Source organism: Rhinatrema bivittatum, chromosome 15 (genome assembly GCF_901001135.1).
Source record: "Rhinatrema bivittatum chromosome 15, aRhiBiv1.1, whole genome shotgun sequence".
NCBI classification, from domain to species: Eukaryota; Metazoa; Chordata; class Amphibia; order Gymnophiona; family Rhinatrematidae; genus Rhinatrema; species Rhinatrema bivittatum.
This window is the reverse complement of record NC_042629.1, coordinates 36996022-37010651: the sequence shown is the minus strand read 5'-3', so window position 1 is coordinate 37010651 and position 14630 is coordinate 36996022. Positions and strand designations below refer to the sequence as shown.

Genomic DNA, 14630 nt, shown 5'->3' with positions numbered 1-14630 from the left:
TGGAATACAACCACCAACATGACAGCCATTGATCTATATTAACTTTGTTTTATTGACCAGAAAAATGTTTTGTATGTTAAATGGCAAATACTGCTAGGAGGGGATGATCTCTGAAATGATTAAATTAAAAAAAAACAAAACTTCAAAGTATTTTCCTTGTTTTCTAGGCTGATTTAAAAAAAAACAAAACAACAAAAAACAAAAACAAAGCATAGAAAGTTCACAATTGCATTAAGCAGAAGTTTAAATTTTTTTTAAAGCCTGGTTGGTTCAGGTAGGTAAACTTTCTCATCATTGCTTACACAAGTGTTATCGTGGAATGAATAAGAGGACCACAACTCCCAGACTGCCTTGCTCTCACCACTTCCTTAGTGACTATGGGAAGCTTTGCTGATCATTGCCTAGCAACCAGTGTAAATAGCACTTTCGGGAAAGGAGTTGGCTGTGCAAGGTAATTTCCTTTTTTCACAGAGTTGTATTTGCTCTTTACTGGCATTTTTCTGCACTACATTTTTAGCTCAAGGGAAACAAAATATTTATTAGAAACATATCATTTGGTAAAAGAATCCTTGAATTATGAATGTAGTTTGAATTAGCCCCTTTGACAAGTTCAAGATAATGAACCCTCTATGAGTGACTTATTTGGGGGAGGGAGGGAGGTAAAGAGCATTAATGGGAAGCCAAATTTATATTTCTGTAGTGACTGGCTAGTGATTTTCAGCTTTCAGAAATGGAGGATCTGCCTGCTCTCAGAACTGATTTGTGGCTTATAATAACCCCTTCTGTACTTTTGACTGGGGAAGTCTGCTTAAGCTCAATGGCTAGTTTCCAGTTGGCTCCCAGCAGCACAGGGAGCTACTGATTTGGTCAAGGTTGCATCCGTTGGGTGTCCTGAGGGCTCCACATCCCCTGCAGCTCACCATGCCCATCCAGCTGGGAGATCTTAGGCTCGAACTTGCAGATCTCTGACTAAAACTGTGCGCCTCAACCCTCTCCTGGAGCCACTGCTAGCCAGTTAGGTTTTCAGGATTTCCACAATGAATATGTATGGCAGAGATCTGCATAAGTTGGTTCTCCAATGTACAGACATCTATCTTGTGCATGTTCATTATGGGTATCCCGAAAACCTGACTGGCCTCCAGGAGAGGGTTTGAGAAACACTGTACTCAAACTAAAACTGTTTATTCCTGATCTAAAAGAGGGCCTTCCAAACCTGTCCTCGTGACCCCATAGCCAGTCAGGTTTTCAAGATATCCACAATGAATATGCATGAGAGACATTTGCCTAACTGGGACTCTTGTTTAGATCGCAAGCATATTTATTGTGGTACTGCCTGAAAATCCAGTTGGTTGTGGGGTCACCAGGACAAGTTTGGGAAGTCCTGAACTAAAGGAACAGCTGCCTAGCTGAGATCATAGGAAATTCCTATCTCTTTCAGTCCAATGACTCTGTCGTCCATAAAATTGGGCTTGCTCAGTGTCTCGAATGGGTTGGAGTGACTTGGGAGCTCACAGATAGGAGCAAAGCAAAACAAAAGAAAAAAATGTGGTATCCACGAAAATTTGGAATACACTTCAATAGTTGGTTTTTTCCTTGGCCAAGAAGCATAGTGGCAGACACCAGTAGATAATTCAGGAAACCTAACTGCTCTGATTTTAACACCCTAGAAATGGATGAAGGGAAAATTGAAGAACAGACTGAAAAAGATGACCAGCTTTCTGCTGAGACCAGTGCCAAGGAAGGACAACCAGTACCAGATGGACAGGAATCGAATGCTCCGCTGGAGCCGAAAAGAGAGGCCAGCGCTGAGAAGGGACCAGTGAAACAGGCAGAAAAAGAAAGTGAGTGAAGGGCTTTTTAAAGGAGGCCCTGTTCTCAGGATAGAGTTTTATATGCACAGAGTGAAAGAAACAAGCTTTGATTGTTCAGGGCTTTACCTAGCTCCTTGTTTATTTTCCTACATTGATTTTATTCCTCTGTAAACTGGCCTACTGTATATCTCACCAGGTCAGATTTTGTTATGTGCCACGATATGTCTAAGCAAGGTTAAAGGTTTTTATTATTATTAGGGGTTTCTTTCATTTAAACCAAATTCCTTTCTCCTGTGAACAAAAATTAACCATATTGTGGAGCTAGACTGATGGCTCAGACCATGTTAGAGAGTTATTTACTCCTGCCTCTGATTCCATAGCATCAACAGGCTGGGAATACAGTTAAAGTAATAATTGCAGCCCCTGGGAAAAGGCAGAGTCCAAATTTGCATTTCCATTGGTTAGTACTCATAAATCTATGTATTTTTTTGTATGAAAGAAGGCATCATGACATGTCCTTGTCTACCATCGAAAGTTGACTTCCATGGTACACTGTATTTCAAACTATGTTATCAGGGACCTACAGGCACTAACCAAAGGCAAAGCAGTTGTAGCACATCAGTGTGCTCTGACCTCCCTTTGAGTTCAACTGATCTCATGTGTACTGACCTCTTTCACAATGGTAAATTAAAAAAAAAAAATCTAAATATTGTGGACAATGAAGGCATGTGAAAAGTGTGAGCTGGAGGTCACTAATTGCTGAGAAATCTGAATGAAATTGGATGAAGAATTCAAAAGTTCTTGGGGAGAACAGATAGAAGGTCATGATTATATTATAAGGCCAGTTTTCCTATAGGAAACCAGGTTACAAATTCATAACGTCCGTGATACTTACATCCCTTGCAAATCTGCAGCCACATTTTCTGAGTGAGAGTGTGAGGCACCATCAACAAGGCCAACAGATGAATTCTGAAGAAGCTTTGCAGGCGTGAAACATCCTCGAGCCTTTTTACGTCTTACTTTTTTGTTTTTAAATCTCATGTAATAGAGTTATGATGATTGAATAATCGATTGTCTCGGCATTGATAGTTTTTAGAGCTCATTAGGGAGCAGGTCCCAGGAGATTGATGTGGGTAGTAGCGACAACCAAGAATGATGATGAACTGTATGGGCTGCTATCCCTTTTTGCTCTTTGTTTTCAAAGCTTGTTATATTTTCTTTTTCTGGATCGCCCCTTCCTCACCCCCAGCAGCTTCCTCCTGTTCTGCATCTCCAGCTCAGCTGGAACCAGATCTCATATCCAGCACCATGAACCTTCATTGTGGATTTTTGCAAGGTCATTTAGACCAGCCACTGCAGTGACAATCCTCGATGAGACCATGCACCAGGGCTTCTTACAGATCCCTGAAATCATGGGTCCTAAATTTGGGTTACTAGATGTTGCCATTGTGTAATGACTGGGATTCTTCCCCTCCTTTTGTAGGGGCTGTGAAAACTTCTGCTGTAGCATCTCCAGCTGACCTAAGGACCAAACTCAGGTCCTCTGCACAGCACTGCCCCTGAGTCACATTTCTCCTTTTACAGTTTGTGACTGCATCAGGCTCTGTTGCTAAGGATGGCTCTGATGGTCTTCGTCCCCACCCTCCCTGCATTGACATAGTTTTGTGAATTCATTGAACTTTCCACTTCAAGCTGTACGAGCATTATAAATCGAAAAATTGGTAAGGAATTGTGCATTATAAGGTGGGGCTTTTGCAACAAGGCGAACAATATATGTTTTTTTATGTGTAAGATCATTTGATAGAATAGATTCTTGGAAAGTGAAGGTTAGTAGTGTACTTTACTATAGGTCTTCTGATTTTAGATGTTTAGAAAATGTATGTTTTGCTCTTTGTTCAGCTAATTTAGAAATTTTTTTGTGAGTACATACAATCACTGTGTCTCAGTGCTTTCCTTAATCCAGCCCCAGGACACTCATCCCTGGCATTCTCGTCTCCTCACCAACCTCCCAGCCCATTCTAGCACTACTTTGCTTCCTGTTGCTTTTGTGTTGCATGTTGCCTGCTCCCTGTTGGTCACTTCTATTTATGACTACCACTGACATAATTACTAAGGGCTTTGATTCTGGTACTTCCTACATCTTGATTCTTCTTGATATTAGTTCAGCTTTTGATACATTAAACCATGACATGCTCCTTAATCATCTCACTGAAGCTGGTATCTCTGGAACTGTAAAATAATGGTTCAGATCAACAGACAGAACTCAGCAAATAAGAATATCTGATAATAATTCCTCCTGGTTTTCTACCACAACAGGTGTTCCCTAGGGCTTAGCCATTTCGGCAATTTTGTTCAACATTACAAAGCACCTCTTTGTCATCTTCTAGCTACCTTATGGTTATCCTATCGTATCTATGCCAATGATATCCAGTTTTTGTTGTGTTCCGCAGGCTATGGACAGCCACATCAGTGGCCCCCTACCTTGCCCGCAGTGGCGACCTGCCGCGGCAGCTCCTAGAATAACCCCCGAGTCAGTGCCCATCGCTCCCGCGTGGGTCCCTGTTCTGGCCGCCGGGTGGGGAGCCGTCCCTGCTCCTCCCTCGCGACATCCTGTAGCCTTTCCTCCGCGGAGGAAATCCAAGATGGCCGTCACCATGTTTAGGCACGAGGCCGTGCCTCCTCATTAGATTTAAAGGGACCTGATCCCTTTAACCATCTACAGCTGTTCCTCTTTGAGCCAGAGCAGAGGAAGTATAAAAGGAAGCTTCCTCTGCTCATTCCTCGACTTGGCAACGTTCCACGTAGTCAGGTCTGCTTGCTTCGGTGAGTTCTTGTACTTCGGATCCTTGTTCCTGTCTCGTCTTGATGTTCCTGGTTCCTGACTTCGGATTGGCTAGCGGTGATTCCTGGTGTGTGACTTTGGACTGACTAGCAGTGATTCCTGGTGTGTGACTTTGGACTGGCAAGCAGTGATTCCTGGTGTGTGATTTCGGACTGGCAAGCGGCGATCCCATGGTGTAAGATCCTGGACTGGTAAGTGATGACCCTCTGGCACCTGACCTCTGACATCTTCTGGACCATTGTCTCCAAGGGCCCACCTAAGTCCCAGCGGCCCGGGTCCCTACGGGCTCCTCCCGAGGGCACTGCGGGCTTCCAGGGGTGAAGCTCCAGTTAGCCCTTGCACCAAACTCTCGACTCCTTGACCTCTCAAAGATCCACCTAAGTCCCAGCGGTCCAGGGTCCCTACGGGCTCCTCCTGGGGGGACCGCGGACTCCCAGTGGCGAAGACTCCATTCCCCTCCTTGACGTCATGACTCTTCGTCTGCTTTCACAAGTCGCCTCAGTCTCCAGTGCCGAGGGTCAGCTGGTCGCAGCTTCTGCTCTGCCTCGCCATTCGACGGGAGAACCTATGGATCCACTTCCTCAGGTATACCATCCTCTCGTCGGTCCAAGGATTCACAACCTGAGGATAACAGGTTTTTTTTCCTGATATTAGCTTCATGGACAACATCATCTCAATTTATTTCTTTATATCTTTCTTCTATCAGAGCTTGGTTCATCCATAAAAGACTGTCACTGAATCTTAACAAAACTGAGATCATAGTATTAGGTCATTCAACTCCCTATCCAATTCCAGCTTTTGTTTATTTTCATTCTCAGCCTATTGCCATTTCCAATACTGTTCACTACCTTGGTGTTCAATTAGACTCGACATTATCTATGCAACCTCATATAAAAACTGTTATAAAGTCTTTATTTTATAAACTAGGTCTATTTCATCACTTAAAACCATTGTTAGATTCAAACTACTTTAGAACAGTATTACAATCTTTAAACCTAACCTCCATCGATAACTGTAATGTGTTATCCATAGGTCTTCCATATAATTCTATCAAACTTCTCCAGTTAATTAAAAATGCAGCAGCGAGATTACTTACCAATACCCAGAAACACAAACATATTAGCCTAGCTTTGCAAATCCTACGTTGGTTACCAATTGAATTTAGGATCCAATACAAACTTGCCTCTCTGGTTCAGAATTTATTATATCACGTAAAATCACCATGAGTCATTAGCTCTCTTAAATTCTATGTACCACCCAGAGCACTCAGATCATCTTCTCAAGCACTCTTAGAAACCCCCTCTGTCAAAAGAGTAAGATTGACATTTACATGGAAGATAGCATTTTCATTTGCCGGACCTTCGCTCTAGAAAACCCTTCCATAGGGTATGCGAATTCTCATAAACAAAAGAGATTTTAAAACAGCTTTAAAAACACATTTTTTCCAGAATTGTCTTTCCCTCAACTCCACCCTAATTCTCTCCCAATGACGCAGCAGTTTTATATCATCATGAGACCCCAGTTTGTTGAGCTCTCGTCCCGCAAATTATGAGAGAATATAAATGCTTTTTGTATTTACTTGTATCATTATGCGATCCTGTTTTGAGTCTTATTTTGTAGTTTGTTTTAATTGACTGTGTATGTGTACACTTGCTTTCATGCTTGTATCATTGTAACCTGCCCCGAACTTTGGAGGGCGCTGGCTAAAAATAATTTTAAATAAATAAACTACAGGCTACTTTGATGCTCCAGCTCCCATTGGCTCTCTGCGCTGCTGCCTATCTTTGTCTGAGCAGCTCTCCCTGAATTTGAGCTCCTGTGGCTCGCATAGTCTAGTACAGATCTGGGCGGGGTGTGGGTGGACTGGGACAGCGCCATTAGGTGCTGTCCCGCTGAAGCACGCTGCAGCAGCCAGCCGGCCCATGCAACTTACCGCTGCACCATAGAGCGGGTAAGTTAAAAAAAAAAGAAAAAAACAAGGGGTAGTTAGGGGGTTTTTAGGAAAGGTGGAAAGGTAGGCAGATTCGCTAGAGGGTTAGGAAGTTCCCTCCCAGTCTGCTTCTGTATTGGAGTGGACCAGGAGGGAACTGGGGAAATTCCCTATCACGTCGCCATGCGTTTCTAAGAACCCCCCACCCCTTACGCATGCGATTTGGCACTCGTGTGCGCCGATATAAAATCGGGAGCGCGTGTGCGCACAGGTAGCTGATTTTATAAAATGCGCGCATTGGCGCACACACATGGACACCCGTGCAGTTGTTTTAAACTTTACCTTTTAAAGCACAAGTGATAAGCTCAACCCCAGGAACCTGAGAGAGAGGACACATACCCAGAGGAAGATGGCAAGTCAGACAACTGTAATGTCATAAACGTAGATAAATTGGACTTTGATTTAACTTTAAAGAATCAGTAAACTTTTATGTTGAACACACCCGTACCTTATCCTGTTTTTGTCCCAGTAACAGCATTAGTGTTAGTAAGGAAGAAGGAGCTAGAAACACACCTCCATCTGGGCCATAAGCTTTCTCCCACAAAAAGGAGCCACCCCTTGGGACAAAGAGAAAGGGGGAGAAGTACTAGCTGGAGCAGCCCCAAAAACAGAAAATTAGTGTGGGTGCCTTGAGAAGCAGTATCCACCCCAACAAAGGGTTACACATGTAAATCAAATAGGAGAAAATGTTTTACTCAATGGATAACAGCTCTGAAATCACTGCCAGAGGATGTGGTAAGAGCTGTTAGTGTAGCTGGGTTAAAAAAGGTTTGGACAAATTCCTGGAGGAAGAGCCCTTAAAACACTATCAAGGTGGAGTTGGAGAAATCCACTGCTTCCTCGTCCTATGCTCCACCAGTTCAGAAACATGTGGGTATCCTCTCTTATCCAGCTCCTGGAGGCAGAGTTGTAAATTCCTTTGATGACATCAGCTATGTATGTCATCTATGGACCCACAATCAGCCAGTGTTCTCTGCCTCCAGCTCTGGATGGTTAGTTGTTGACACAGGCTCCCTGGATTTTCAAGTTAATTTGAATTATTTATAATTTACTTTCAATTTATTTAATGATTTTTGGTCCTCGATTCTCTAGCATTACCTTACTTTATGGCCAGGCTCCTGTGGATCAGCTTTCCTGCAGTGATGCGCGCTTCCTTCTGATTAACCGGCTCATTCTTTTTCTAAGGTTGAAAGTTGTTAGGGAGCTTTAGGAGGCTGTACTAAGCACTCTGTTTTACAAAGAAGAATGACTGATTGAATTACTAGAGATTATTTTGTTTACTCTTTCCTGCGGGGGGGGGGGGGGGCAGTTCTATAATGAGGCAGGGTGAGGCGGCCGCTTCAGGCGGCAAAGTTTTGGAGCGGCAAAATGTCCCTCCAAAACACTCAGTGGCCGCCTCCCCCTGCCTCTCCTGATACATATTTATCCTAAACGTGCTAGCCCCGGCGATTTTTGCATACCAGCACAGGTGGGAAAGGGCAGGGCGGAATGAAAAAGAAAGAAGAGAGCTGCCCATGGACCGCATCTCACCGGTGGCAAAGACAAGAAGAGGCCCGTGTACGACGCGACTGGGAGCAGGAGGGAGCCCGTTCAGCTGCCGCTCCTTCTCCTGTGTCGATCCTGCGGTAGTCAAAAATAGCGGGGCTAGCACTTTCTTTGTGCTAATCTCGCAATGAGATCAGCATAAAGGAAGCGCTAGCCCTGTGATTTCTGAATACTGCAGGACCGGCACAGGTGGGGGGTGACTGAAAAAGAAATAAGAGGGCCACCAGTGAAATGGGGTCCACCACCACCCCCCCCACCCCTCCTCACCTGCAAGCACCAGGCCTGGGCAGGAGGAAGAGAAAAGGCTTTGTGGCCCCCAGTGGAGCACAGCCCGCTAGTGGCAGGAGGAAAGAAGAGACCGTCTGCCTGCTGAGCTCATCCCTCTCATCACCACAACAGAAAGGGGAGACAGAGCCTGATGGATAGCATGTGTGGGTGTGTATGTGATAGGATATGGGTTGCCTGAGAGAGAACATCTGCATGTGTATGTATGAGAGAGCATGTGTGTGTGTATGACAGCATGTGCTGGGTGAGCATGTGCAAGAGCATCAATGTGTATGGATGAAAGCAAGTGTATGTATATGTATGAGAGAGTATCTGTGTATGTGAGAACATCTGCTTGTGTGTGAAAGAGTTATGCATGTGCTGAGAACATGTGTATGTATGAGAGCGTGTGTGTGTGTGAAAGAGCAAGTGTGAGAGCGTGTGTGTGTGAAAGAGCAAGTGTGAGAGCGTGTGTGTGTGAAAGAGCAAGTGTGAGAGCATCTCTGTGTGTGTGTATAAAAGAGCAAGTGTAAGAGCAAGTATGTGGATAAGAGCATGTGAATGTATGAGAGAGAGCCTCTATGTGTATGTGAGCGCATGTATGAGCATGAAAGAACTTGTGTGAGAGAGGAAGGAGAAGTTCCCTCACTCTCGCCTGCTCCTCCCACATTAGTCCATAGATATCTCAGGATGACCGGAAATCAAAAGTTCTCAGGTATGGATAGCAGGAATTTTTTAATTCTTACTTGGCCTGATTTTAAAAGGGCCATGCATGTAAATTACGGGGGTTATTCGCGTGGCCGGCCCTTGCGCGCACCGCACGTATTTTAAAACGGGCCTGGCCACGCATGTAATGCCCATTACGCGCAGAAGTGCCGGGCCCAAAGAAAAGGGTGGGCCGGGGTGTGTGGTCTGGGCGGGTGGTGGGTCAGGATAGTGTTATTCAACACTGTCTCGAGGAAGTGTGCGCTGGCAGCCGGCTGGTGCACGAAGATTGCTTCTACTCCAGAGGAGCAGTAAGTACCAAAATAAAAAATTTAGGAACAGTTAGGTTAGGTTTAGGGGTCGGGGAAGAGGAGGTAGGGAAGTTCCCTCCCGGTCCACTCCTTAATTAGAGCAGACTGGGAGGGAACTGGGGGAGGCCTGATTGCGTCGCAGCGAGTATTTTGTGAAAATTCCCTCCCCCCCGTGCGCGGCCATCAGATTTTATAACGTGTGTACCAGGATGCGCATGTTATAAAATTGGAGCGTCCATGTGTGTGCGCGCACTGCTTTTAAAATCAACCCCACTAGTTACAATTATTGAGTGCTATTTAATGTGTTTGCAAAATTTTATTGGTGTTTGGGAAATTTTTTTATAATTTGTATATGAGATTGAATTACAGCTTTTTGAAACATTTATTCTTTTTATTAATATGGTTTTAGTATTATGAGTGTTTTATATTTTTTATTTTTTGTTTGATGTTTTATGAGGAATGGTATTTCTATTTTTCCATTGTTGCATTGCATATTGTCTGGCTGTGCTTTCCAGTTCAATTTTTTGTCTACATGCTTGTTTATGCTTTATGATCTCTTTATTCTGTATTGGGAGAGGTTCTGTCTGTGTTCTGCATGTTATATGCAAAGATCCAGCAACACCAGTTCTACTTCACTCAGTATCTATATGAGTGTTTGCAATCAATCAGACCCCATTGCTGGAGTAATTTGGAGGATGGAACGCTACCTCAGTCCTTCCTGGATATGGAGGAAGGGTTACGTCATCTTCTTCAGATAGTATATGAAGCATTCAAGACATCGGCAGTTGCTGTAGGGGCCCGCAGGATGGCCTAGTTGAGAGGATGTTAATGAAAAGTTGCTGATCTTCCGTACAAGGGGGACAACCTCTTTGGGGACAAGCTACAGGAGACAGTCTCGTAGCTGAAGGAGCAGAATGTAGCAGTTTTTCCCTGGCTTCTACCTCCGAACAACAATCCACTTCCAGAGGGTATTACCCCAGCTACCGAAAGCTGGGCTACCACAGACGTCCATATCATCAGTTTGCTCCTTTCTGGACACAGACCTTTCCGCAGCCCAAGCCGCAAGTGCAACCAGCGTTCACCCAGAATAGATCTAGACCACAGAACCAACAGAGACAGCCGTAGACTGAGCCCCAGAAGCTGACAAAGTTTTTCAGGATGGCCAAGCCACTACAACCACTGTACATAGGAGGTCGGATCCCCCATTTTTATGACTCTTGGAGGGCAATCATGTCAGATCGCTGCATTTTAAACATCATTTGCTAGGGATATTGGCTATAATTCCGCGCCTTATACCTCTTCTGTGGAACTGTGCCCAGGCGCCACTTTTACAGGACGAAGTATCCTCTCTTTTACAGCAACAGCCCATCCAAATGGTGCCTGGTCGCAAACACAATGAGGGGTTCTACTCCCAATACTTCCTCATAACAAAGAAATCCAGGTTCTCCACCCAATCCTGATTTTAAGAGCCCTCAACAAGTTCATTGCAAGGGAAAAGGTCAAGATGACCTCCCTAAAATCCATCATACTCTTTCTTCAATCCTACAACTGGATGTGCTTGATAGATCTCAAGGATGCATACTCTCACATTCCGATGCACCATTCCTCCTGGCATTACCTATGTTTTCAGGTCAATGGATGGCGCTATCAGTACAAGGTGCTCCCTTTTGGTCTATCGTCTACCCCGAGAATTTTTACCAAGTGCTTGGCGGTAGCAGTGGCCTACCTCCGTCAAGCAAGGATCCAGCTATTCCCCTATCTGGATGACTGACTTCTGGTAGACTCAGAAGCAAATTCTCTACGTGCTCACTTACAACAAATGATCCATGTCTAGAGGAGCTAGGCTTTCTAATAAACTACGAGAAGTCTCACTTCCAGCCAACACAGCTTCTGCAATTCATCGGAGCCAAAATCAACACAGTCGCAGGAAGAGCTTATCTTCCAGAGGACAGAGTGAAAACCATTCAATTGCTGGTGTTGCAACTGCAGAACAAGTCTCACCCCACTGCATGCCAGATTTTGATCCTCCTGGGCCACATGGCAGTGGCAATTTATGTAGTACCACATACAAGACTCCACATGTGGCGCTTACAGTGGGGGTTAAAGTCACAGTGGACTCAGTTTGCTCAGCCATTGCTTAGCAAGGTGGTGTTAACAACCGCCATGCGCAAGGTCGTAGCATGGTGGCTATCCCCGTCCAATCTCTCCATGGAAGCACTCTTCCCAAGTGTAACACATTAGCTAGTTCTGACCACAGATGCTTCAATGAAGGGCTGGGGGCTAGATACAGATGCAGGGGCTGTGGTCCCCATCAGAGACTCATTGTCATATAAATCTGTTGGAACTCAGAGTGATCCAGAATGCTCTTCTAATGTTTCCAAACCAGATCAAAGGAAAACATATGATCCATACAGACAACCAAGTAGCTATGTTCTACATAAAGGAGGAGGGTCAGGTTCATGGCCTCTTTGCAGGGAACCAATCCAGATCCTTAGATGGGCAGAGACATATGCCATCTCCCTGCAAGCGATCTACCTTCTGGTAATGGACAACATCACAGAGATCATCTAAGCAGGGTGTTCCACCCACACAAATGGACTCTAAACCAAAGCATGGTGGACAACCTCTTCAAGAGATGGGGGTCTCCCCCACATGGATCTCTTCGCTACAATATGCAACCGAAAGGTCCCAGCGTTCTGCTCAGTTTATCCCAGCCGAGAGCGATTCACGCAGGATGCATTCCTCATTCTGTGGACGGGGGTTCTTCTATACACTTACCCTCGATCCCTCTCATCTCTTGGACCATACAGAAATGCATTGAGGATGTCGCAGACCTAAACTCATTGCTCCGGCATGGCCGTGGCAACCTTGGTATGCCTATCTATTTGGACTGTCCATTGCTCCTCCTGTCTTGTTGGGAAACAGTCCAAGTCTTCTAACACAGGAAGGGGGGATGTTGCTGCACCCCATGCATTCCTCACTTCATCTCACAGCATGGAGATTGAAAGGACCATATTGAACCATCTGCACATATCATCAGGGTTTGAGGACATCCTCATATCATCTCAGAAGTCTTCTACCAGGAAAAACTATCGAGGGAAATGGTGCTGATACTCCACTTGGTGCCAGGCAAAAGACATAAATCCATTCTCCTGTTCATTCTGCTAGAGTACTTCATACTCTCTACTAATTGGGCTTGGCAACAGCCTCGGTCAGGGTTCATGTCAGTACTATTGCTGCATATCATCACCCACACAATGGGCTTCAAATATCAAGCCACTCCCAATTTCTCATTTCATTAAGGGGATCTTGAGACTGCGACCACCGGTGACCAAGCCAGCAGTCCCTTGGGATCTTAACTTAGTGTTGGAACAACTGTTTCCACCCTTTGAACCAATGGACAGTATTTTAGATTTTCATTTATTTAGATTTTTATATTCCGCTTTTTGGCACTTTAAAGTGTACATCAAAGCAGATTACATTAACGTACTAGATGTATTTCCCTGTCCCCTCAGAGCTTACAATCTAATTTTGTACCTGAGGTTACGGAGGGTAAAGTGACTTGCCCAAGGTCAAATGGAGCGACTGTGGGAAATACCTCACCTGGGCAGTGGTATTCCTGATTGCAGTGGTTTCCACCAGACGGGTCAGTGAACATCAAGCTCTGGTTCACTACCCGCCGAACTTGCAGTTTTTTCACGACAAGATTACATTGTGTACCCATCCTTCCTTTTTACCTAAGGTGGTATCGCCTTTCCACCTCAACCAGACCATTACGTTACCTATGTTCTTCACAAAGCCTCACAGCAATGATAGGGAGTGTCTCCTCCACACTCTGGACTGTAAGAGAGCGTTAGCATACTAAAAGCAAAGGACACATTCTTCTGACAGAACCTCTCAGCTTTTGTATCATTCAATCCGAATGCCCCTGGCCTGCCAGTGGCAAAGAGGACTATTTCGAGCTGGATATCTTAATGCATTCATTTTTGCTACACAAAGCGATTAGTGACTCTTCTGGACAGGGCCCGAGCACATCAAGTTTGAGCAGTCACTACTTCACTGGCGCATTTTCATATGGTGCCGTTGCAGGACATTTGTAAAGCAGCTACAAGGTCGTCTTTACATACCTTCACATCCCACTACTACCTGGACTAGCAGACAGCTTCAGATGCAGCTCTGGATTCAGCAGTGTTGTCTGCTTCTATGAGAAAATGAGTCTCTCTACCTCAGGAGCGGGTTGTGCACACAGGACTTCAAGATGTGCATGAAATAGCAGACCACAACCCGCAGCGGGGGACTCCCAAACAGCATAGCTAATTAAGTCCTGCTATCCATGGGAAAAAGCAAGTTTGCTCACCGTAAATGGTGTTTCTATAGAAAGCAGGATGAATGAGCCATGCTGCCCCACCCGCCTCCCTAGACAGTCTCAGAAAGTACCGCTTTGCTGGATGCGCACTACGTTACAAACTAAGGAGAAAATGACAATTTACGCGGGAAGAAGCATGTGCAGCCGCAGAGCCAAAGCTCTGTAATCTCTGAGAGAAGCTCCACCTAGAGGCTGCTGGAGGACATATCAGACAGCATGGCTCATTCATCCTGCTATCTAAGGAAACACCGTTTACAGTAAGCAAATTTGCTTTCTTCTTCCCCTAATGGTATTTTGCTTTCATTTTACTCTTTCATTGTCTCATTTGCTGCAGTCTCTGGGGATGGGTTATTTTCTTTCTCTTCAATCGCTGCATTTTCCTGAGTCGCTCCAGCCTGGCGCTTCCCTCTCCTCCATGCGGGAGCTGCCTCTGTCCCCAGCTGTTCACTCTCTACCTCTCTCACAAATCAGCTTGAATGCTTCCTCCGTTTCATTTACTGGTATTCAACCACCAATATGACAGCTGCCGATTTACATTAACTTTGTTCTGTTGACCAGAATAATGTTTTGTATGTTAAATGGCAAATACTGCAACAGTACAAACAATATTCATTCTCTGGGGGGAGACTATCTCCGCAGTTTTTAAAATCTTTTCAAAGTACTTTCCCTACTTGTTTTCTAGGCTGATTTAAAAATAAAGCATAAAACGCTCACAATTGCATTAAGCAGAAGTTTAAACGTTTTTTTTAAAGCCTGGCTCTGGATACAGGTAGGTAGGTAAACTTTCTCATCATTG

General features: G+C 44.8%; 1 protein-coding gene across 2 annotated transcripts in view; it reads left to right on the top strand.

The window, feature by feature from the left end:
- The first annotated feature begins 419 nt into the window (after window positions 1-419).
- The window catches only part of CFAP44 (cilia and flagella associated protein 44), a 131467-nt gene continuing 117256 nt past the window's right edge, over window positions 420-14630 (top strand). For both annotated transcript variants that reach the window (XM_029578456.1, XM_029578457.1), the window contains exons 1-2: window positions 420-451; window positions 1668-1841. In XM_029578456.1, the coding sequence (XP_029434316.1) occupies window positions 1670-1841 (172 nt within the window). In that variant the 5' untranslated portion in view covers window positions 420-451; window positions 1668-1669. The remainder of the gene's footprint in view (window positions 452-1667; window positions 1842-14630) is intronic.